We start from the raw sequence: 24,353 nt of genomic DNA, 5'->3' as shown, positions 1-24,353 counted from the left end.
TTAGGGTTTCACCCTCATCCTCTTTAGCGAAGGCTAAAGTGACTGTCAAGTGAATTATTGCGGTTTGAAATAAGTTACGGTAAATTAGATTAGGTTATGCTATTAAAAAATCAAAGGCACTGTATTTGTGCATCCATACATACATACCAACCAACCCATTAATCATATGCACATAACCTGCAATGAAATATAAACTGCTCTTCTCACTGTTGCAACTGCACTATACTCTTCCACAGAGCACTCCCTTCAGATCTTGCGCTATTATGGGGAGCCCCCTCTCTGCAGTGACTGGTTATTTTAAAACCTCTAGTGTTTCAACATTGCCAAAAAAAAAAAAGAAACGGGCGACATTTCTAAAACTCGGGCTATACTGTTCACATAGAATGCCGCTTCTGTCGCATTTTAAAGCTTTCTGTTTTTTTTTTGGTTACGTTAGAACTGAGCATTGCCATTAAGAACACTTGCCTGCCGACACGTAAGAGACACTTGACCAGAGTAGAAGCAACGTCGTCGTGAGCACAGTTGTGGTCCTCCGCGCTGTCATGGTGCACCGATGCCGCGGCTGACCCTAACACATATTATGCCGTAGCGGCCCACCTCTGCTCTATGGCAAACTTTCGCTTGCTAGTTGTATTACTTGGTATGTCATTTAGCAGGAACAATCAGCAGGACTTCGACACCTGCTTGTCACTGCTCTTTCGGGGTCATCTGCTTATGTGTGCCGAGTACTACAAGTTTCACTACTCGTACAAAAGCGACAAAAGAAACAAAGGTAGTGTTTTTCGATTAGATAGCCATTGTTTGCTGATTTAGCGCTATCTAACTTTCATCTTTCAGCGGCCGCGACTTATCATGTCTCGCCAATACAAAATTGTCGGATTTTTTCTTATCACCAAATACGTGGAATTGGCGGACACAAGGATATGAAACAACGGTGCTCTTATCAATGATACGCCTACTCAATGTGATGTGCATAAGAGGCATCACTTGCATGCATGAAACGCCTACGGGTTCTCAGCTTTGCAACAGCGAGCAGTATTTGCAGTTGCCTTGTGTGATTTACAAATTGGATTCATTTAAAATATTGCCAATAATGATATATTGGCATACGTAACAGCTGACTGGAAAGCGTGAGTCTACGGCATTTTTAAACAATATAAGGAAAATATTTTCGGAACTTTTTGCTAAAGTGGGATGCAGTCCATGTGTTTCGTACCGATTCATAACGAAATACGGTTTCCGATTATCTTTGTGCTTTTTTAAACTAAGTCTAATCTCACCTAGCTTAACCTAGCTTCGGCATGGCAGGTTGCTGTCTGCTGTTGTCTGCTAATGGGTCGAATCATATCTCAATAAGCTTATTTGTACATACGTAACCTGTTACAGAAAGCCTGTAATCAATTATCCACAAATACAATTCGCAAGGGGGGCCAATGAATTGCTGAGTTAGACTGATCCACAAAGAAATTTATCCAAACGACACTAACACTGCTCGTGATGAACTCACCTCCTCATAAACAAAATTTAAAGCCTATTCCGCTTGCAAGGTGCACTCCATGAGAATTTCTGTTTCGCATAATTGAGAGTTCAGCATTGGTTTGTTGGAGAGCATGCGTAAGAAAGATAACCTCTGCAGAAAAATCAAACTGCGTAATGTATTTTACACTGAAAGCTTGAAAAATATAAAAAAAAATGAAAAACGAGAAATTTTTAATACAGAACATTAACTTCAATGGAAGAAGCAAAGATTCAGAAATTTTCTTAACAGAATGGGTCCCTATAGGGTGAAGGGAAAATTTTTCATAATTACTGTTTGGGAAATGATATGTGTTTTTCCCTTTGCTATCCTTCCTTATTTATCTTTTTATTTATTTATTTACTTATTTATTTATTTATACTGCAATCCGAAAAAGGGATTTCAGCAGGATGGGTTAATACAATCAAACGTATTACAAACAATTGGCAGGAAGAAAAAACAAAAATAAAAAAATTATAGAAATGCATAAACAAGCAAAATTCACATTGAACAAGTACACAGAACTATGGCATCTACAAACAAAGATGTACAATAAACAACACTATATCCTGACGCAGGAAATAGATAGGTACGCGATAAAAACATTTCGAGAGATGGCTGCAACACGTCATTTCTCAGTTGTTTCCGCTCATTACTGTCCTTGGACAAAATGAGTACTTAAAGCAGTTGGCGTACGTTCAAAAGAATGTTACGTTGAGATCACGGCGTGTTCTTGCAGCGTAAATGGATGAAAAAAATGTGAAATTAGCAAGATCTATCTTATACTGGATGGTGATTATCTCATATAAATATGCAGGAACTCTACTGCAGCTGTTGAAGTATATGTAAGCATACCCCCAAATTTCAGTTGGCCTGCCCTGAAATTTCAAAATCAGACATTGCCGAATTGTGGTTGGGCCACCCCCAAGTTTTAACTTGGCCCTCCCCATATTTTAGTTGCACCCCTCCATAATTCAGGTAGGCCCACCCCCAGATTTTAAGTTGGTCCACCCCCACATTTGAGTTGGACTACTCCAAATTTCAAGTAGGCTCACCCTCAAGCTTAAGTTCGGCCAGATCCACAGCCAAACTTCAAGTTGGCCCAAAGATAAATTGAGATTGGCCCACGCCCAAATTTTATGTTGACCCACATTCACATTTCAGTTAGTCCATCATAACTAAATGCTTCCCCATGCATTTAGTCCTATGTATCCCTACGGGTATTCCGCCAATCATTTTTTCTTTGGTCTAAATTGTTCCTTATTGCTTATAACGCTGCCAATATTCTACTTTTACGCTATCATAATGATTGAATATCTTCAATTCGCAAATGACGCATTTTTCGCAGACACAAGGCATTACACTTTTCGATGACTTTTCCGTGACAGACATGAGGTACTCGCCAAAGAATGTTTATGCATTAAAATTTATCCGCAGAAACTCTATTTCTTTGAATTAGAGAATGTATGTTTGCTCTCGCTATGAGAGCACTTACGGATGTTCCCCAAAATTATTGTAGCTAAAACAAGCTTCCCTTCTTCGCACGCTTTGAATCTTACTCTTATTGATTGATGGGAATGGATCCCATTTAAATTTCTTTTGTAGCTTCACCAGGCATGCAAGATATGCGGATTAAGTTTGTACATGCGAGCCAATCGGTCTGAGCTTTTCGATAAGGTACAGCTGCTATCAGGACCAGTCATGCCGCAAATAGCATGGCTGTATAGACTTCTTCAGTGGATACTTGGATGCGTCACATAGTTCGCCATTTTTTTTTCGGTGATATTCTACGTAGCGTGTTTATGTGTACGAGTATTATCTGTTACAAATGCATCCCAGCACTTGACACAATCTTACTACAGAAAGTTGCCGTCATTAGGAGAGCTAAAGTTATCCCCATCTTAGAATAAGCTATGTCCATTTTATTTCCGGAAAAATTACGGAAAAACAATACATAGAATATTTTGGCCATATCACCGAAAACCAAGCTACGAAAAACAAAAGATATCTATAAAATTACTCGTGCTTCTTTCTGCTTTATATTGCGATAACAATTATATGGACACTCAAGGCGCAGTTCTGACGTCGGCGTCTGCATCACCATCACTATGAGGTTTCGGAGACCACTCAAGCGCGACAACATCATCGCCGCACGCCGTATGCTATATGTGCGAGAGAAAGCGTGTGAGGATGAGCCGACGATGGTGGCTCAATCTCGCACGTGCAAGGAAGGAAAGCGGGGAGGAAGCGCGTCGTCTTCCATTGTGTACAAGGCACCGGGGGAGGAGAGGGAGAGGGGGGCTTCTATACCGTCGGCGGCTGCATGTTGGGCGGACACGCGGGCCCTACCTGGAAAGCGATCTGTGATGGGGAGTGAGAGCTGATAGCTTTGTGTGTGCTGCGTTCTCACCAATTAGTTCGCGTTGGAGCGATAGGCAGCGCAATGGTCCATTCGCTCGATACGGCTGCCGCACCTTCTCACTCGAGCGTTCTGCCAGCCATTCTGCACGCTCATCGAATGTGTTCAAGTTTGCTTGTGCGCGCGTGACACCATGCTTGTTAATTTAGTTAGTAAGCGAATGTTTACAACTTTATACGGCCGATAAAGCTAGTATTCTTAGTTCGTATAGATGTCTACTAATTTGCTATCGCAATGGGCGCTTCTCCTTTTAGGCGAAAGTGCGACTATTTCTTCTGCTGAAAATTTTGACACTGTACCAACCTATCAGGCGGCTCATAATTTGTAGCGAAGAACTTCAAGCACTGTAGACAATCAGTCGCCTGTGCTTCTGTCATCGCACCAGCATGCCTCAACGTAATGTAAGGAATCAGATAACTGAGAGGTGCTCGCGCGATTTAAATACTGCGCACAATATGTGTTATAACATAAGCAAGGAGATTACATCATTGGACGCCACCAAAGAGTTCCGCATGCAAATGTATGTAACTATGTAACTGTATAATAAAACTTCATATTCCGCTCCTCTTTTGTGTCTATGCTTTGCGTTTACTGTGTATATTTCAACCAATCACAGCGGCACTCGAAGTGGCGTTAGTTGCTTTACCGTGTTTTCACTTTCGTGGCAAGATATTCTCTGGCAGATCTGGCTGCGTAGACACTTTCGACTTTCACGTTTGCTTTGCCTGCATAATTGAGATACTGAAAACCTTGCATTCGGGTCTGGATAAAAGACAATATATTTTTGCTGAATCTGTGTTTATTTTATCAAGCGATTTCTCAAACTGCCAATTACGGCGGTAAACATGTTGCGTCGGCGCGATATCCAGCTATGAAATAAAAAGGAAGTGTAATTGAAGCAAATGACGGAGAGATTTCTCGTTACAAGCAAGGACTCCTTGCCCTTCGCTCTACGTTTGTCCTTCAAGGCTCTAAAACTATCTATATCGTTATCGGTTTCACCGTCCAATGTTTTCTGGTGGGCAACATTGTACCTGATCGCCTTTGTTCTATGGCCGTCATCACGAGACTGAGTGAGCGGGGTATCAAAACAGATAATATGGACCAAAAAGTACACGATTCTAGGTGTGCCTCAGGTTTCTGCGATTACTTCTTTGTTTCCTTGCGGCGATATTTTTTTATTAAATTTAATTTCGAGGTTTTACTTGCCGAACCACGATGTGATCGTGAGGCCGTATTGGGAGACTGGTTTAATTCTGACCAGCTGGGGTTCTTTAACGTTACCCCAATGCAGCGTACACTAGCGTTTTTGAATTTCACCATCACGGTGGGTGCAGAAATTTCTCACTTGTCACATTCAGCCCGGCAACACTCGTTCGATCTCACGGTCGCACTGTACCACCCATGCATGATGTCTGGAGAACAATTAGAGTTAGAAGTTGGGCTAGTTGGGATTTATTACAGAATTGATTTAAGTACCACTAAAAAACAGAATGAGAACGAGAAGCACACAAAACTCGGCACTATACTTCAACTGCATCGTTAGTTTTCTTAAACATAACATTCATGACATGCGAGGAACTAGCACGAGGAAGCAGCGTGCATGTTTTTTTTAACACAGCCGTTATCTGAACAATCCGACCAACGGGACGTTTTTCAGATGACGCTTTTGTAGTGAGAAACATTGATTGCGTCACACCTATTATGCGCGTTTTTTACAAAATAATGTAATGTTTCCCTTCCAACCTACCTCTGAGGCAGTCTGAGCACGAGAGGGCTGTGAAACAGTGTTGTGGTTCGCATTATTATCCTGTTCGTGGTGTGACAACTGCTATATCGTTCAAGTGTATGCCGTTGTTTGAGGATGACTTCAGGGAAACACCGGGCAGCAGTCAGACAGTGCCATCTGGCTGATCGTGGCAGTAGGTGCTCGTGCACTCAGCACATTCACCGCGCTCGTGTGCTTAATGGCTCCACAGGCACGCTGATAAGGATATATGGAAATATTTGCTTTTGGCATAGAAAAAGGAAGGGGGCGGGTTTTGATATGTGTGGAATCTTCTCTTCGCTGACTGTTATCACAAAAAATGTTCCTATCTTGAAAGAAAAAAATTTGGAGGACGCTTAAGCTTCGCCTTTAAGAGTGGAATGAGATAACATTCAAATATATCTGGCTGCTTCTCACGCTCCCTGGAAACTGCAGCTTATGCAACCGTAATGTTTAATGGGAAACGCTAGCGGCAAACTCTATGGATGAAGCAAGCTTTCTGGTAGAAATGCGGCCTCTTACATGGGCCGAGTGCACAGGTGTTGCACAGCCGCGCCATGAAAATTGGATCGTTGTCAGGTTGCTGTTATTGTTTCGCAGTTTTAATATTTCAATCTGAGAAGATTTAACTTAAAAGCCATGAGCTGTCGGTGTTTCGTTTCATGAGATTTGTTTCTAGAGTCTTTTTCTCGATATTCCGTGGAATAACTTTGTCAAGAACGTAAGACATAATCAACTTTAGTGATAGAATGGTGTGGCAATATAACCCGCGTACACCGCATGTCATATGACAAGGCATGGCATCTAACATATACCTTAGTATATACGGCAATTTTTGCTCGCGGACAATATCGCCGACACCGGATTTTCTGAGACACAGGGCCCCTAACGCCGTCGCGTTATAACCGGCGCATGGACTCCTTCCCAAAGCTTCAATGGTAAGGAAGAAATGAACGCTGCTTATTGCGTCTGGTTTCGACGCGTAGCTAGCATTCTGTATTTCAGCGTCGTGCTCTGTGTTCTCGTTATCGTCCTACCCATTGTTAACCCTAGTTCCGGGAATGTGTGTGTGTGTGTGCGAGCGTGCATGTGTGCGCATCATACTTTTCCACACCCAGTCCCATAACTATGAAGAATAAATAGCTACCGCAAACGGGCTTCGGTGGCATGGGAAACAAAGCTACGTTTGTCCACAATATACAGGAAGTTACGAAGTTCCGGTCAGACGAGTGCGCGCAAGCAAAGCAAGTTCATGTTTTTTCCCCCTTTAGTTAACCCCCGCGTCCAATCGACGGCCATTTAGGCCACGGATTCTTAGCCATTTCAATTAGTAGTTGCAGGCAATTCAGTTAGGAACAAGCCAACAAGCAATCCATAATTGCAACCGACACGAGAATTCTGCTGGTGAAATTAGTTCAAAACCAAAGCGATCGCTATGTCTGGTGTTTTTCTTCTGGTCATAAAATAAGCAAAGCTTTCAATTGTACGAAATTATCGGTGGTCACTGAAAAGCTTCCTTTTATTAGAAAGACTACTGACATCCAATGGCACAATGGTACGCCCGAATTTACTGAAAAATACGGCCATTACACCACGCCTCGCACTGCCGAACTCGAGTATTGGTCTTTTGGATGCTCAAGGCACAATAATGCCTACGTATTTGTGGCATAATATTTTTGCTCACCAAAATTTCTAAGATTGCTTTAAGTAGCAATAATTCGAGTTGCTGCACTTCACTGAATTGCCAGCAGCTATTCAAGTGGGAACCTAGGTATCTGCTGCAACACAAAGGATGTTGTTCCTTATCGCACTACCATCTGCAATGGGTGTGCTATTGATGGGAAATTAACAAGAGCACTCGACATATTGACATAGGCTGAGGGAACTACGTCGTCAGAATTTTATCGGCAGATATGCTTGACGAAAGGGAAGACATATTGTACAAAAGATGCCCTAGACAAGCTGTCAAGCCTGCCGTGAGCTTGCAGAAGTCATTGTTAATGGTAGCACATATATCTGCCGTTAAAGAGAGCATTTTAGATAAACTTCTACTTGAGAAAGTGTGCCATAAATTCATCGAATAATGCTTCTGCGGATCAATGTTGCATTCCATGTCGTCTATCACCTTGACGTCAAGAAGAAAGAGTCAAATAAAAACCAAACATAAAATTCTATAGAATTATTTCTTGGTAGTGGTTGCACTGCTATCTGTTACGGTTGCGAAATTACGTGAGTAAGAGAAGAGATCGCGCGGTCCAGTGTTATGTTTAAAATTATTTTGTATACTACAAGGCATTAAAAGTAATTATTATCCAAGTTTTCTGCCAGTAGATAACATGCGTGTTCCGCAATGTACTTTGTTCTTACAATATAAATGTAGGTGAACGTCTTTTGAAAACTTTGTTGCAATACTTCCGCACATACGGCACGCTAAGCATTGAAACCTTCGTATGCCATGTGACACTCAAGTTCATATCTCACTACTAAATGCTTTTGCTATGCGAGCAATATAGCATCGTCTGAAAATTCCAAGAATGTTATCAGCCTCGGTGTTTTGTCATGTTAGTCGACGCTATCCTCCATGGAAGCATCGCAATGTTCAAAATGCTTCATAAAGTACGTCATCACTGTGGCATTAGTTCTCTTAAATAGTGCTCTCTCGGCAATGGACGTTGCATATTGCTTGAAATTTTTCATTTTTTTTTTCAAGATTCATCTTTTAAATATGACGCTCATCTCTTCAGCTCAAACTTGCTTCTTATTCAGGTAGAATTACCTTACATAATTGAATGTGCTTCCTCCTAATGTTGAAGGTTTAGTGAATTAGTCAAGTTAGAAAATGAATATTAGCATGTTTCGATAATACACCTTCTCACCAGCACGCTAAAGATTACAACTACCGGCATGCAATTCGGCAGCAGTGCTGAAATTTGGCTAATGGGGGATAGAAGTTGAATCTAACAGTTTCAGCATAATGAGCAATCAGTTCGGTAGTTTGGCACAGCTTCGAAGCGAAATTATGAGAAATTATGCGTGAACCCCTAGGCTCGTTACCAGTAAAGAAAGAAAATGAAATTGAAACAAACGAGAGAGTTTTAAATTTCCGCTATTGGCGTTTTAGGTGATAGGAGGAAGGAAGCCCTGTGAGGGCTCCGGAATAATTACTTTCAGCTGCAGTTTTTAAACGGGCACCCAACGTACGCTGAACATTCGTTTTTGTATAAAGCTTCCATCGAAAAGCGAACTGTGTGACAGCATAATATCAGACCCGCGAGTTCGCTCACAGGAGCCAAACTAGGCACTAGGCGAACTAGAACTAGAACTAGGCGCCGTAAAGAGAGTTTATCAGAAAAATGAACGTTTCGTTTGCGATCTCTAAGAAGGCCGACCTCATTCCTTTCACTTTATCACCTTCCTCAACCTTATGCAATTGGTCACCAGTTTAAGTAGAGTTTTCAATCAGTCAATGAAGCATCGACTAACGAAATGTGATGGGATGCCTACAATTTTTTGTTCTCACACTGAAATTTGTTGTAGAACCATCCATTTTGAAGCGTTTGTAATCAAAGGTGGCCAACCACACGAGCTTCCAACCTGATGAGGTCGACCTCCACGTTTGATCCGACCCCAACCTCACATAGATGCGGATAAAGTGAGGTTGCTTGGTGGTATAAATCCTGCGTGTGATGTCAGCAATGTTCATCTCAACCTCGTGCATGAGTTTCAGATTGAGTGAAGTCGGATGCTCGCTTAGGTCGAGTTCTGTGGTCACTCTTGCAGCTGATTAGCGCATGTCTTTTTCCCCTGAACAATTGAGTCCACGGTAATAATTGAAATGTCTCCTAACTAAATGTTTGCATCTTTAGAAGCATGCCTAGAAGTACGCAATAGGCCCTAGAAATTTTAAGTGGCGTCCTCTCAGGTGTGTTGTCACTAGGCGGAGACTGCTGCCACGTCGCGCGCGCATTCTCGTTACGTGAATACTGCTTCGCATGGTTGGTTAACCTCCAGTAGTCGAGTTTTCAAAGCCTCGTGAGTCTTGAAGCTTGCAGTACAGAGTGCCGTACATTCTGCTACACTATTCGCCGAGAGTCTGAACGGGCACAGTCGCTGCGTGGGAGGCCATCGGAAGTGAGAATTATAGTCCTCGAGTTCTGTGCTAGCCATAAGTATGCACACGTAGGTCATCATTATCTTGCAAATACTTTGTTCCGTGATTGTTGAGAACTTGCCCGAGCTTGTCTGCCCTTTTCTGAGAAAGAAAAATATCATTAGACGTTGTGGTGCCGTTTCTGCATGAGCCGCGATGAAGTCAGTGTTTGTGTCCATCGAACCAAGCGTGGTCTGCCATACGCTCTCTTCACCCCAAAGCTGTAATCTTTATTTTCTTCCAGCTTATTAAGTGCATTTCTCAAGGCATTGGGCGCCGTTACCAAGAAGTTAAGTGATAGCTATCATGCATGAATGTTATGTTGAAGTCGCAATGTAGCAAAATAAAGGTGGCATTAGCTGTAAAATGTTTCGTTCGGTAAGGATCACCAGTTATGAATGGTGTGGTATGACACGTTCACCAATTCGTGTTTTTTTCTGAGTTGCCACAAAAGTTTCCAAATAATCGGCGAGTCCAGAAGTTATGTTATTGCAATAAAATTAATATCGTTTATTTATCACAACAACAGCACGATGAAAGCTTTTTCTTCATTTTGCCCTATTCTATGCCTGACTAGCATACTATCTACTTGAAATACCATGATGGTCGACAACAGGGATGCTTTTCACTTTCGTTCATCACCCAGCTCTACCAAAATATTTATCACCCGCATGGCATTCTTCAAGCTATGGAATTGTCCCGCGAACGAAAGTGGCGGATGGGTGGCAAATTGGATTGCGCCAAGTCCGTTCATGTCTGGCATGTTTGATACACTTCGTGCGTCATGTCCGAAAAATTTAGCAAAACACGACACAAAATCCGGAATTTCGGTCACCGTTTTACATTGGCCATATAGAAGATTCCATTGATCACACAGGAGAACCCACAACACAATCGAATGGGCGTGCTTTGGCTCGGTCTACCACCTATCTAACGCAGTTGCTAGCCTAAGTGATGTTGCGTTTGATGGCGCGGAGAAATAGCACTCGTTGGCTTAGTTCAGTTTTTGAGAGCCCGGGCAACCCTCTCGGCGCAGGGTAGTTGCGAATTACACGTGATTTGCTCCAATTAGGCAGAATATAGTAGCATTCGCCTCTCTATGTAGTTCGGTAAATTCGGCGAAGCGGTAACATGATTGTATGAGTAGAAAACTCCAAAGAGGTACACCTTGGCAACGCAGCAGACTTTGAGTCATAAACTGGCTCTGACGTAGTAGTTCTGCCGAAACCCGCAAGGTGGAGAGAAGTAATGAATAAAGGGAAAATCGGACATCCACACGTTCGTAGCAATTGCTACAAAGGAAAGCCATACGGGTTCCTCGATAGAAAAGCCTCAGAGTTGACGAAAAATTTGTCTTGGTCCGGGACTCGAACCCGGGGCCACCGCCTTTCCGGGGCAGCCGCTCTACCATCTGAGCAAACCACGCGGCTAGCAGATGGCAGCGCGAAGTCGAATTTGTCGACAAAACTAAGCAAAGGCAAGAGTTTGACGTAGTAGTTCTGCGGAAACCCGCAAGGTGGAGAGAAGTAATGAATAAAGGGAAAATCGGACATCCACCCGTTCGTAGCAATTGCTGCAAAGGAAACCCATACGGTTTCCTCTCATTTGTAGGAATTGCTACGAACGAGTGGATGTCCGATTTTCCCTTTATTCATAAATTAGGTCGAACGATGGGGCGCCGTAAAGTTCAGAACCCATGAAATTGGCTCGTAATATTCAGCATATGCGGTGTTCCAAATCACCCCCCTGCGACTGCTCCCTGACAGTTACAAAAGCTAATTTCACAGCCCACACTTTTACCTAGTGCACGGGCCCGGGGCAATTGCTGGAGCCGGAAACACGTCATGGTTGCCGTGGCTTGGACGCCATTTATTCTCCGCTTCACAACGTAGCAGATTCGATCCCTTAACAACATTTTCAGGCTTAATGTCGATCAGAAAAGCGATCTTACATTTCTTGTGGCTGCTTTGTAATGTGATCTCTAAACGAAAGCTACATTGCTAACAAAAAAATTTGAATTACAAAAGATTCTTTTTTTTCTTTCGAGTAGTGAAATGCGTTCGTGAAGTACCAAAGCTGTGCATATGCTCATTCGAACTTAACTTTGTGAAATATTTTTATGTCTGTCTTTGAATATGCTTTTGGACATGATGTTACGTGATTTTGCATAGATCACCTGAATTTTGAGCCGTTACTTAATCAGCGCAGTAAAATATTCAGAGATCATTACGTCAGTGTCATTGTGAAATCTCAAGCTGTTCGCCTGTCACTTGAATGCTTCAAGAAGAAGCGACCTAAAGATATTTTTTTTCACATTAAATTGACCATGGGAAGGCATTTCAACGTAATATTGCTTGATCTTCATGGGACAGCTTGACTCTCAGCTGTTATAAATGTTTAGTCATTGTGAATTTTTTGTGAATTTTAACGTAATGTTTGTGGATAATATATATTTCTATTGTGTATAGGTATTTCTAGCAAAACTATTATAAAATAATATTTACGCATCTGTCATATTATAGCAAAGCCGTGTAAATGTCATTGCGATCTAGAATTCGTGTGTCCATTTTATATTTCAATGTTGTAATTAACGTGACAATGACTGGCATAAACAGCTTCGTTGCCTGGCTGGCGCCCTATTGACGCAATTCGGAGCTTTTACATCTGTGGCGTAAATTTCCTGCTGAAAATTGGCCAGCAATATGCATCTTAAAAGTAGGAGACCAAGTATAAGCTGAAGAGAAGGAAAGACAAGGTGGGGCACTTAAGAAATTAAGAGAAGTAATAACGCAAGAGGGTCTGTGTCCTCCGCAGGATGAAGGAAGGCAAGGAGGCGGAGCGTTACTTGTTCGGTTCGCCTTTAAGAACACTTAGATTAGATTCCTCGTTCGAAAGAAGGGATTTCATATGTGTTGACGTTAGCTTGGTTATTATCCCTTAAAAGCAGGTTGTAATAGAACACTTTTGGTGCAAATAGAACATGGTTGTAGGTCTACCACTCAGTGTATATCGGTTTATCAAGGCATGGCGTGCTTGGACGAGGCCAAGAATGCCTATTTCTACTCAATCCAAGGCATTCTGTCTCATAAAGCACAGTAGAGCAGTACCTGCTGGATCGTTATTAACCCTTTGATGCTCAGCGTTGTCAGGGAGCAACAGCACGAAAAACATTTTTTTTTTGTTCTCGTCGTCTACTACAAACTGATATGCTTAGAGCTATAAAATAATACGGCTGAGTATTCTCAATCTTCCAAAGAAAAACGGAGAGCGCACTACCTGCTCATTGTTCTAAGAGCTTCGTCCCAACTTTCCTACGTTGAACAAAACTGAAGTTTGCGGTGTCATATAAAAATAGTTGTTTTTCCGTCAATATTCAGTTTAGTTTGCCTTAGGCAGCATAGCCGGTGCTTCGTGCGGAAGTAGTGCACCGTTATAACGTCTTCTTTACGCACAACGAACTAAAAGAAAAATGGTGTTCTGGGAAACACTGGGCATATGTCGGTAAGCGCATAGTGTTACGTATGCAAGCGCTTTTCGTGATAGGCAGGTTATGCAAGGCTTCCGCTGTGTTACATCATATTCGGGAAGACATGCATAGGGATGCGTGAGTGCAATATAACAGGCTTGCAGGCTTTGACTTTCAGAGCTTTTGCTGCCATACAAAGCAAACCAGGATATGCATATTGCTTTGTCTATTTGATACAGTAAAAGTGGTGGTAGTTATTATTGCCAATTTTTATTATACGGACATTAGCATTCAGACGACATAAAGAAACCTATTTCAACTACTCTTAATAAATTTTTGTTATCAGTTTCTGCTCTCCGGTAAGCGAGAATAACCTGGAGGAGCTATAACAGATTTCTAACGGATGGAAAAAATTTAAGCGGTGATGATTTTTCCGAATAAAGAAACAACGAACATTAAACTTCACAGCGACTTAGGGCACGTAGAAAATCAGAGGCTATGGTGTAGTTTTTAGGTGTTCCATTGAAACATATTTCTCAGCTGCTAGCCCGAAGTGGGTCCACATGAGGGCTTTACGAAGGTGTAAACCCCCAGCTTGAATTCACCCAGATGAACAGATCCAAGATACTGCACATGCGGACGCACGTTTCCCCACTGCGTCGATTACAAGGCGAATTTTCATTCGGCCAAGCCGCAAGTGCTGCATGGCATTCGAGCAGTAAATGTAGCTCAGCAGCAAAACCTCATTATCTGTTTCCGAATAAAGACAAGTAATACGCAGTAGTGACGCGATAGCTATCGCAATAATAGTTCTAGTACGTATCGAATTCATTCGTGATATTGATGCCACAGGACAGAAAAATACTGGCGCGTGGAGAGATAACTGGACAGCACTTAACCAGTGTCGCTGCAAAACTAAATTAATATCTTTTAACTGTGACTTGAAAGGCTTGTAGTTTCAACTTTACATTTCCCATGCATACGATGGCACTAGTGTTTCAGATACTTGCTCATGTTCATCAATCGTTGCTTATGGTTTAAGTTGACAAACTTGATATAGCAAGGAACGAACACCAGTCGCTTTGCTGAAGTGCCTGAGCTTAACGAGCCGCAGTGTCGTGGCGTATGCTATAGCACACAATGCGCGCATTACGGCTGTTTTCTACTTCATTTTGGCAGAACCACGTTGTGCGGCTTTCTAACTTCGGTAGGTTTTCTTGAATGATAAGATATGTGGCCCATAAGAAGCTTTCAATAAAATGACACGAACTAGTGCAAACACTGCTTACGGTGTCTTACCACGAGTAGATATTGCTTGATTTCACATGTTGGAGGTACATATGACATGACAGGTTTCAGACAAGAAGCATTGCGGCTGGTTGGTTGATCGAGATGTTTCATACAGGCGGTGTTGCTTTGGCACTCGGAGCCAGCAATTTCTACGCATGTTCGTCTCTTTTGTTGCTCAGGAATCTGCGACTACATGTGTGTTAGTTCAGTGTCACGTAGATATGCGAGTAGAAGGAATGAAATCTCCTTACGAACTATTCTCGATCCTTCGGAGAATATGATCTGCTCTACGCACGTGGTTGTAAATCCTCCTTTCTGCGAGTTATTAAGTAGAGTCTTCTTTAGAGGTTACCAATTTGCCGACATCCTCCGCATAACGAAAAAGTACCTCGCCCAGTTTAAAACGCTCATTTCAAGGTGCAAGTCGATCCTGTTCTTAACTAGCCCCTTCACCGAGCCCCTTCACTACACACGGCTCATATTGCAGTGTCCAAAACGACCGAAAATGGCAGCGAATGACGTCTTCTAAGATTGGCTGGTCAGTCGGTCCACCTACTGCTGGTGGCCTTGAGAGCGCTTCCTATGCACTTTTGTCTGCTTCTTTTAGTCCAAGGGGTACTGACCTGAGAATGTATCCACAGGAAGACACCACCACATTCCTTACTTCAAAAGTTATTGATTAAAGCCAGTGATTTCCGACAACCTTTGTTAGAAGAAACGCCATGGGAGAGTTGTTAAAGGGCAGGCCTCGAGTCCGTTAAAACGATGATGTTTCACGCGGGGAACTCTTCAACCCAGGGTAACGCAGCTGTAATAGCAGCACTCTCTGTCATTGTCGATATGCCTGGCTATGCGACCGCAGGGCAGGGGGAACCAATATGCTGCAGTGCAGGCACTTCAACCACGTTGACTGACCAGCTTGTGTGCGTTGCAGGTAACCTTGATAAGCTGTGTCTAGGTGTTCAAGCACCACAGTGTAACCCAGGTATGCTGAGATTGCAGTTATGCCCTCTTTAAACTAAAGCGGATCAGTATGCTTCCTTTCAAATGTTCATTGCCGATGCCACGTAGAGTGCGCAGTGTCTCATAAGACTGACAAGGAGGTTTTTATTGATCTTCCGGACAAGGGTTTTCTCATGAATAGATGCACTAAGTCGATGAAACTGGGTAAACAATGTTTAAGATGTGAAAATACGAAGCGGGCTGCCCCCAAGTACATAAGCTTCATCTGCCCATGGGCATGAGCCCATATGGCCAAACTACAATGATAGTGCACAAGTGAACGATAGTATACGCTCGATGATAAGTGATATCTGTTTTATTATTCCTGGTATGAGTGATTTCCCCTTTGAGGTAAGATAGTAGACAGCTGCATGTTTCATCGGCTGAAGAACGGTGCCTCAGCTTTCCCACAATCCGGCGCAAATATGTTCAAAAGAACACTGCAACTTTAACATTCCTTATGATTTTGTTCTCCATTACGAAAATCTCAGAATGTTTCAATAAAACACCTCACACCCGTCTGAAATTTGCAAGTTGCTTAATATATTTATACTTGGTAAGCAGCTGTTAACAAGCAATAATAGTTTTTGAATTTTCAAAACGGTATTTCTAACAATCACAGATCCATTTAATAGCAGGATACCTAGGCTAACTTCAACTAGTTATTTTCATCTAACGAAACCAGGACAGTAGTTGAGCGTCAGGAAGGTTAACGCGAAAGTCCACAGGGTCGTTAGATCCCTTAAGAAAATTGTTTTACTAAGTGCACGTAGTGCTCCATCACTCGCATGCTGTCGTAATGACCGTAATGCTGGTGTAAGCGGGTAGCAGTACCATACGCTTCTCTAGCGATCCTAATGTACAGCTTTGGCTAAAATATAATCTCATCTCCCACGCTATCAGAGGCTTTATTGTTCACAACATGCATTACAATGTTTTCGTTCCTTATATGCGTCTTGTATAATGTCAGCAGTTGGCTATTCCCGATACTTGTCTGCTACCAGTGAGGTGATCTTTCCCAGAGTTCAAGAAGGTTTTACGACGTAGTGTTCACACATAAGTCTGCTTCTTTAGGGAATTCGTTTCGGCTGTCACACGTGCAAGAAGCTTGTCCCTATGGCCATCTCCTATGACAACTGGTTCCCTGCATACCTTGTGTAGCTGAGTGCTATAGCTCAGCCAGACAGCCAGAACGCATTTTGCCATATCCTTTATTTCTTGCGATAACGAATAAATCTGGTAAAACATAGTATAAATAAGGCAAATAATAAGTATCCGCTAGCCGCGTTTATGCTGCATAAAAGTAAGCTGCGTCCCTTTCGCCCAGACGCTGGCGCAGTCATGTGGCCTCTTCGTTGAAGAGTTCTGGAAAGAAGGACGTGATCAGAAGAGGTTCGGTGAGGCACGGTGAACATGAGCAAACTAAAGTTTTCGTTAGAATTAGCGTCCCGTCGCTACAGGCCTGATAAGCCAGTTTTTAAGAACCATTTATTATTCACGAACATTTATAGCCACGACTTTTGTCAATATTTCAACTTCACAGTGCAAAAAAAAAATGCGATGCCACTAAAAATTTCCGTAGTTGGCAAAACTGGCGGCAGATGCATGGTTTAAATCTGGTCGTAATCTTGTTTACAAGTAACATTGTCAGTAATGAACGAGTTTCCATATAGACATAACATGCTAATCCATGATTTGAGAAAGTTTGCTGAGAAGACATCATTAACAAAACTTTCAAGAGGCTGCTAGTCATAAAATAAAACGTGCTGCTTACTTGTTTCATCAGTCGAAGCATCGTATGATGGATTGTCGTAGACTGGGGTGTTCCTAAAGAAAAGTGTAAACATAACGTCAGTACTATACAAACATTGACAAGAAAAGAATAGTTGTGCTATGCCACTTCGTGTTCTTCATGTTCATTTAAAAAGATAGTACTAGGAGAAACTTTCGGAAAGGAAACAGTGATTCTAGATTCACCTACTAGTTAAAGTGTACTCCGAACACCACTAGCATGGGCATGTGGTTTACCGTAACCATTGCTCAGTTCTCTGCAATGCTAGGAGGTAATGAAAGGCGGTGCTTGTGCGCAAAAGGCAAAATATGCATTAGTATTCTAAGTTGTGTTCAAATATAAGTTTAACTGTAAGGAACCTAAGTTAGAACCGTGGCAGAATAATGATCATTAGCAGATGCATTAAGGTAGGAGGATGAAGAAACTACGTAAATTCTGAGTTTCTATGCGCCAAAACCGCAGTCTGGTAACGAGGAACGCCATAGAGAGGGTCTACGCAATCATTTTTACCACATAGGTTTTTTTAACGTGCGCAAAGTACACGCGCACTTTAACACTTCGTCCCCATCAAAACATGGCCGCCGCAGCGGGGATCGAACGCGTGAGCTTGATCTGAGTAGCCCAAGGCCACACGCTACTGTGGCGGGTAAGAATTAGGGATACTGGCTACTGCCCTGAAAAACGGCGTCTTAATGTTTAGAGAAAGCAAGCTAAGGAACCCACTGACCGAATACCAATGTACAGAAATAGCCCAAGGTCCCTGAAAAGTCCAGTTCTGATTTTATTGCGTTCATACGCGCTTTCCTTCATCTACAACAAAAGCAATCTACTGATATTTCAAATGAGATCCACAGGAAGGAAAGTAAAAGATATTTCGCGACGAACTGCCTTTCGAGTATGAAGTTCCACTACTCCATATTAGGTTAGGCAGATCTGCGATAATCGTCGAAAGAGACAAGAACTACTCACGTCGTGAGGCGCCGCCTTCTCAACAGGACGACTGTGACTGCTACGACTGTTACAATGATAGCAATGACAACTGTGACTCCAGTAGCATAGGCGCCAGCAGATCCAGTTGCTGCAATGAGAAAACACAAGGAGAATATTCGAAACGTGTTATCATAAAGTGTGTTTTCCTTTATTTGGACTGTTTTACTGTGTTTTGGGGGGTTTATTGGGAAAAACACGATGCTGTCCGATGTCTGCGCAACGGTTACAATGCATTTATCAGTTTTGATTTATAGCGAGTGGTCCAACAGTAGCCTCAGATATTTATATACTACTTTAAACCTGCTCAAGTGATGGATAGAAGTGCCTCTACAGTTGCTTACTATACGAACCATTAACGAGCAACACCTAATTATCTAGGGATGTGGAACGGCTTAAACTGAGATTAAGATAAGACACTGGCACGGCATTCTTCTAAAACTAAAGCAAGTAAATTGGCCTAACAATTTTGTTTACTAGTAGAAAAAATTCAAGACCAACCTTCTAAAAAAAATTATCGGGTTTTACATGCCAAAACCACTTTCTGATTATGGGGCACGCCATAGTGGGGGACTCCGGAAATTTCGACCAACTGGGGTTCTTTAACGTGCACCTAAATCTAAGTACGTGGGTGTTTTCGCATTTCGCTTCTCGAAATGCGGCCGCCGTGGCCGGGATTCGGTCCCGCGACCTCGTGCTCAGCAGCCCAGCACCATACCCACTGAGCAACCACGGCGGGTAACCTCTTGCAAGTTTCACTCAGAATACTGGCTCCAACTCCAACGCGACGTCACGTGTTCCATCTAATATTCTCTCAGCTGAGCTGTCATGGCGGAGTAAATATTCTCGAAATTTGTTACCTAGATTCTTATGTTTCTTTAAAATTAATTGGAACCAATTCTGTCGATTAATTACCTAGACCGCGAGTAGAGGCTGTCAAAACCTATGATGCCACGACAAACTGCTACGAAACATTTTGATTAACTGGTTTCTTAACTTCCTTTAAAATCATTTGCAACCGATTCAGCCGAATTATTACTTATATCATGAGTAGACGCTGTCGAAGCCTATGCCGTCACGACAAACTGCTACGGAACATTTCGGACGTAATTGCCAACCGCCAATCGCTTTTTCATTTTCTATAGATTACCGGTTCATATTGCAAGAGCCACCGTTTCCTTACTGCAATAGTGTGATTTACTAAGATAAGCTAATTTTACCAGTTGCCTATGTTTTCTCCTTAAGTTTGTACTGGCATCATGTGTTCAATTTTGATTGAAACAAATTCCGAAAAAAACTTGGAAGTTCTAGAATATTTATTATCGATCCCCACAGTGCACTTATAATTTGTCATATATATAGTCATATGAAAAATCTTCCACCAAACATTCTTGCTTTCGTTTAACCAGTGGTCTGTGTGTGAATACGCAGAAGATATTCCTGCGGATTGGAACAACATGAAGCTCTGGACTCACTCTGGCTCGCTCGGTTGTCTAATGTGCTATTTGTTTGCATATGGTGCGGTAACAGACGACTGAGCAAGCGTGACTGAATGCAAAGCTTCACAATATTCTCGTTCCGCGTGATCAGTTTCTGTGTCACAATGGTATGACACAAATACTTCCTGAGAAACGATACATAGACTTGTTCGTATAGAAAAGCTAATAAATTGCATATTGCATTAAACCTTCTATAACTTCGCATTGTTTTCCGATTTAATTGTCCAGGGCCCTTCGTTCAATGGTAAACCTAAATAGTCAAAATTGTCATGTCAGCGATGTCTAAGACAAAGAATGTATAAATAGATGGGCCACTGCCAAAGTTATGCAATGAAAAGTACCAAGAAACACGTATATTTTGTGCGCCTGACGCAGTTGTAAATACCTTTTTCTGTGACCTTGTTCTCCTCTGCAACATTGTTGGCTATTAACTGACAGCGATGGCCGTCGTAGCCACGACGGCAGTTGCAAGTGGGGTTTCGTGCGGACGACGTCCATTGGCATGTGCCACCATTCAGGCAGAAATATGGCGGGCACTCTGAGTAGAAACATACAGAGGTACGTGGTGTTACAGAAAGTGGTGTACACACTATTTCTAGAGGAGGAAGGGAACAATCTGTAAAGCATCCGGCTCACTCTCACTCACTATATATATATATATATATATATATATATATATATATATATATATATATATATATATATATATATATATATATACCCAAATGTCAGAAAAATTTAACCCTTCGGTTTCCTACTTCTCTGGTTCACTTATAGTAAAGGTCTCGAATCTGGCTGCCTTGTCATTAGGTAGCATACGAAAGTTCTTTAGCCACGTGCCTGTTCTCCTAAGTTCACGTGTTGCGTGACGCCATGGGGCAGAACAGTATGTTCCACATCCGCCCACGATGGCTCTGGATGGCGCTGGCTGACACTCCCAGGATTCATTCATAGTCATTCATTCATTCATTCATTCATTCGTTCATTCATTCATTCATTCATAGTGACACTCCCTGCATTCATAGTCAACATAAATAGCTACGTTAGTGGACGGATTGATAGACGTCGCCGTAGCACAAGTGGTCGTGCAACGCATGCGTAGTGCGAAAGTTGTGGTTTCCGCTCCTGCCGGCGGCGAATTATTTTTTCGTCCACGTTGAAAGGTAAGGTTGCTTGCCGTCGCTTCGAAATACTAATATATAAGCTTTTTGTTGGACATATCATTTTGTTACTGGCCAGGTCGCCCATATGCGCAATCTTGATTTTAGTTTAGCTGTATACACGCTTAGCTATACGAGCCTTCAACTCTGGCTCATATAGGTAAGCGTGTGATTCAAAAGGGGCTGCATTTAGCAAAAATCCAATTTACTGCCTATTGTTCACCTATTGTCTGTCGCGTAGTACATCCGTTTAGTTCCAGCGATAAATGAAGCCGGACCTTATCCAAACCGAAGATCAAGGGCAAAAAGAATGGATAGTTACAAAATATAGTGCCATTGTTTCGAACTCGGGTCAGAAAAATACAACACGAATTTAGACTTAATAAACTGAAGAAACAATAGCTCCTTTCGGACGCTTGTGTCGCAGCCGTCATTCGTGTCCCGTCAAAGCTATGTGGTTTTTGCAATAATTCTGCCCAATCGGCTCACACGGCTATCTGTTATGAGCCTTTGTTCATAAAACTTATCCATCTGCAATTTGAGCACCTTTGCGACTGCAGCGTTTTTTTTTTTTATCGCGCCAATCACTACCGCGAGTGAATGGCGGCCAATAAGAAAATGATCTTGTGCAAGGGTACTTTTTGTGGGTGTACGAACAAAGACCACGTTTGTCTAAATATGGAAGGCAGTTTTTCTGTTTGCCAAGTTCAAGAGGATGGCATCTTTATTGATATTGCGAAATGCGAATGGTATGACGGGCAAATGGAGATACCGAAATATTTCTGTTGTGTGAGAGTATCAGTGCTCAGTATGTTGAAAATAACTTTAAAGGACACTGAAGAGAAACACCAAATGAGTTTAGACTGATAAATTACACTTACAAAACTCTACTTTGTTTAATTTTTCGGCAATGCGCTTTCCATCGAAACAGAAAAAAAAGAAAGGTTGCAAATAATTTATTTTGCAAATATATTTTGCGCTAAAACTCTAGTACCAACACGTCAATTTGGCGCCATAAATTTCCCAGTTTCTTTCTTTTTTACATTTCCGAGGGTGCGGTTAGGCTCAGACATTGGCAATCTTTGAATACAATGTGCTGCATTCATAGTGAAAAGCTGGGCAAATTGAGCTCCGATGGAAACAAATAACACGCGGACAAGTGTTGACTCGAAATTGATGCTTTATTGAAAAATATGTGAACTTATACAAATGCGTTATCGAAAAAAGAAAACAGATTTAAACACGAGAAGAAATGCAACAGAAATACACACCGCTATCAATACGTGTGCCGAGCAAAGGCGTGTGATCGGCCCAAGGCTTACAACGTAGTGCTTTAGAAGCCACACAAGTATAATAGAACCGCTCAGCAAATCAGCCGGTTATTGCCGATAGTGCGATAACTAGACCTATGCGGACAGCAATAAAATTGATGACGTCATGGCTGGCTGGTGGGGCAAATTCAAAGCGGCGTCGCCATTCGCCTTTAGTTGTTTAGTTGCGTCTTTTCTGGCATACTGTGCCTCTCAAGGGAAGAGTGACTTTTTGGGTATTGAAGAAGCAAAACTTCCAATTGAAGTTAGAGGATTCCGGTAGAATCCATACACAATGATTTTCTAAGTTGTGCGCGAGTATGCGCACAGCACGCTTGTTCTACTTTTACTCCTGCCGTTTGAGTGGATCGGGATAGCGCGTCCATTTGGCTTCGTCGCTTTTGCAGCCAAGCGCACTGGGCCGTCCCAGGAGACCTTCTACCCTTGCACGGGCAAGCCAGACATGTAATTCAAAAGTCTGACCTCCCGATTACGGTGGTGCTCTTCAGCTTCCTGCCGCACGTATTCTGTGCCTCCTCTACAACGGTGGCGCCGCGCCAAGGATGGGTACTCGCGTACCACGCTGCATGCCCGGACTCGATTGGGCTAGATTTTGTTTGTGCTTCTTTTCACGGTCATCTTATTCTTGTCGGTAAGCAAACCGAGGATGGAAATAGTAGGTAGACGAATAATCTCACATGAAATGTGTTTTTTTTTTTCTCTTGGATGTTCACTTCAAAGAAACACTGTTTTTTTTCTTCTTTGCTTACCTCCGCACAAACCTTCATCTGAGCCTCCGGCGCAGTCTTCCAGACCATTGCAAAGTAGGGAACGTGGAAGGCAAGTGCTAGGTGATCGAGTGACGCAGAAAAATTCATTTTCTCTGCATAGTGCACTGCTCCCTGCAATCAGTGAAGAAGAAACCACAAAAGGGATGCAGAGGTCTTAAACGAAAGAAAGACACTTAGATGATTAACTCAGGCTGTGCTGCGAATCTGTTCAATAGCCTCCTCAGCGCCCGAAGACAGCTCAGGGGTGGGAGAGGGGGGGGGGTGTATTTGGTTTTTAGATCGGTTCTCATTACCATAGGTCAGCGCAATAAGCCGACACTGACTCGTACTCATTCATTCATAATTTCGCACGATATATACTCATTCACGGGCACTAAAACTCCTCAGCATTCACTCACGTTCCTACTCACGCCCGCTCGCACTCAACAATGTTCCCTCGCCGTCGTATTGTAGTCACCTTCATTCATCATAGCCCGGCCCCCACTCACACTCATACTCGCTTCATCTCCCGCTCACCAGAACTCACTCGCATACATACTCGCGTCATCTCGCGCTCGCCGACGGCCACTAAGTTTCCTACGCAAGTCAATTCACAATCGCCTTCATTACCTTTCGTTCTTATTGGCACGCACCGGCACTCAGTAATCTTCGTAATCATGTTCACTCATTCTCACCTCCACTCAATCAATTTGTCATTGACTAACGCTTCGTCTCACGCCTGTAGATTGAGGACGGAGTGAGCAGGAGTCAGTGTACTCGCGAGTAAGTATGTCGAGCTATGCTAGTCACTGAGTGGCTTGCCAAAAAGGGGGGAAATGTCATTGCCTGTGTTATGCCGCGGTTGTTATGCCGCGGTTGCCGCGGTTGATGTCATTATTATTCCGCACTTGCATAATAAATATGCAAGTGCGAAAGTAACTATCTCTTCATGCTGATCATCGTACAAAGTCGTATTTATTCGCGTAGGCATACGGATGAAGGATGATCACCGTGTGGAAAGAGCTGACGCGTTGATGTTGCATCCTATATTTCCATTTCCACTCGTGGTGTTCGAAAGGTGTTTTAGGGGCCTTTTGTCTAGACCCACATGAATTCAATTGTCACAGAGAGTGTCTAAACAACTTATATTAGTTCCGCATGCATTCAGTCTTTAATCTAAGAATTGAAGGCAATGTACCTAACGAGTACCAAGGTTATGAGGAC

At 42.6% G+C, this 24,353-nt stretch overlaps 2 protein-coding genes across 3 annotated transcripts in view; both read right to left on the bottom strand.

Moving 5' to 3' along the window:
* Window positions 1-695, bottom strand: part of LOC135909442 (MAM and LDL-receptor class A domain-containing protein 1-like) — a 269,265-nt gene extending 268,570 nt beyond the window's left edge. For both annotated transcript variants that reach the window (XM_065441399.2, XM_070536030.1), the window contains exon 1: window positions 466-695. In XM_065441399.2, coding sequence (XP_065297471.2) covers window positions 466-544 — 79 coding nt within the window. In that variant the 5' untranslated portion in view covers window positions 545-695. The remainder of the gene's footprint in view (window positions 1-465) is intronic.
* Window positions 696-16,804: 16,109 nt separating this feature from the next.
* LOC135909443 (MAM and LDL-receptor class A domain-containing protein 1-like) overlaps window positions 16,805-24,353 on the bottom strand; it is a 240,271-nt gene continuing 232,722 nt past the window's right edge. The window contains exons 61-65 of the mRNA XM_065441401.2: window positions 23,130-23,261; window positions 20,275-20,427; window positions 18,373-18,481; window positions 17,386-17,438; window positions 16,805-16,976 (exon numbers count right to left, since the gene is read on the bottom strand). Coding sequence (XP_065297473.2) covers window positions 16,951-16,976; window positions 17,386-17,438; window positions 18,373-18,481; window positions 20,275-20,427; window positions 23,130-23,261 — 473 coding nt within the window. The 3' untranslated portion in view covers window positions 16,805-16,950. The remainder of the gene's footprint in view (window positions 16,977-17,385; window positions 17,439-18,372; window positions 18,482-20,274; window positions 20,428-23,129; window positions 23,262-24,353) is intronic.

Source organism: Dermacentor albipictus, chromosome 3 (assembly GCF_038994185.2).
Source record: "Dermacentor albipictus isolate Rhodes 1998 colony chromosome 3, USDA_Dalb.pri_finalv2, whole genome shotgun sequence".
NCBI lineage: Eukaryota > Metazoa > Arthropoda > Arachnida > Ixodida > Ixodidae > Dermacentor > Dermacentor albipictus.
This window is presented reverse-complemented; position numbering and strand designations above follow the sequence as displayed.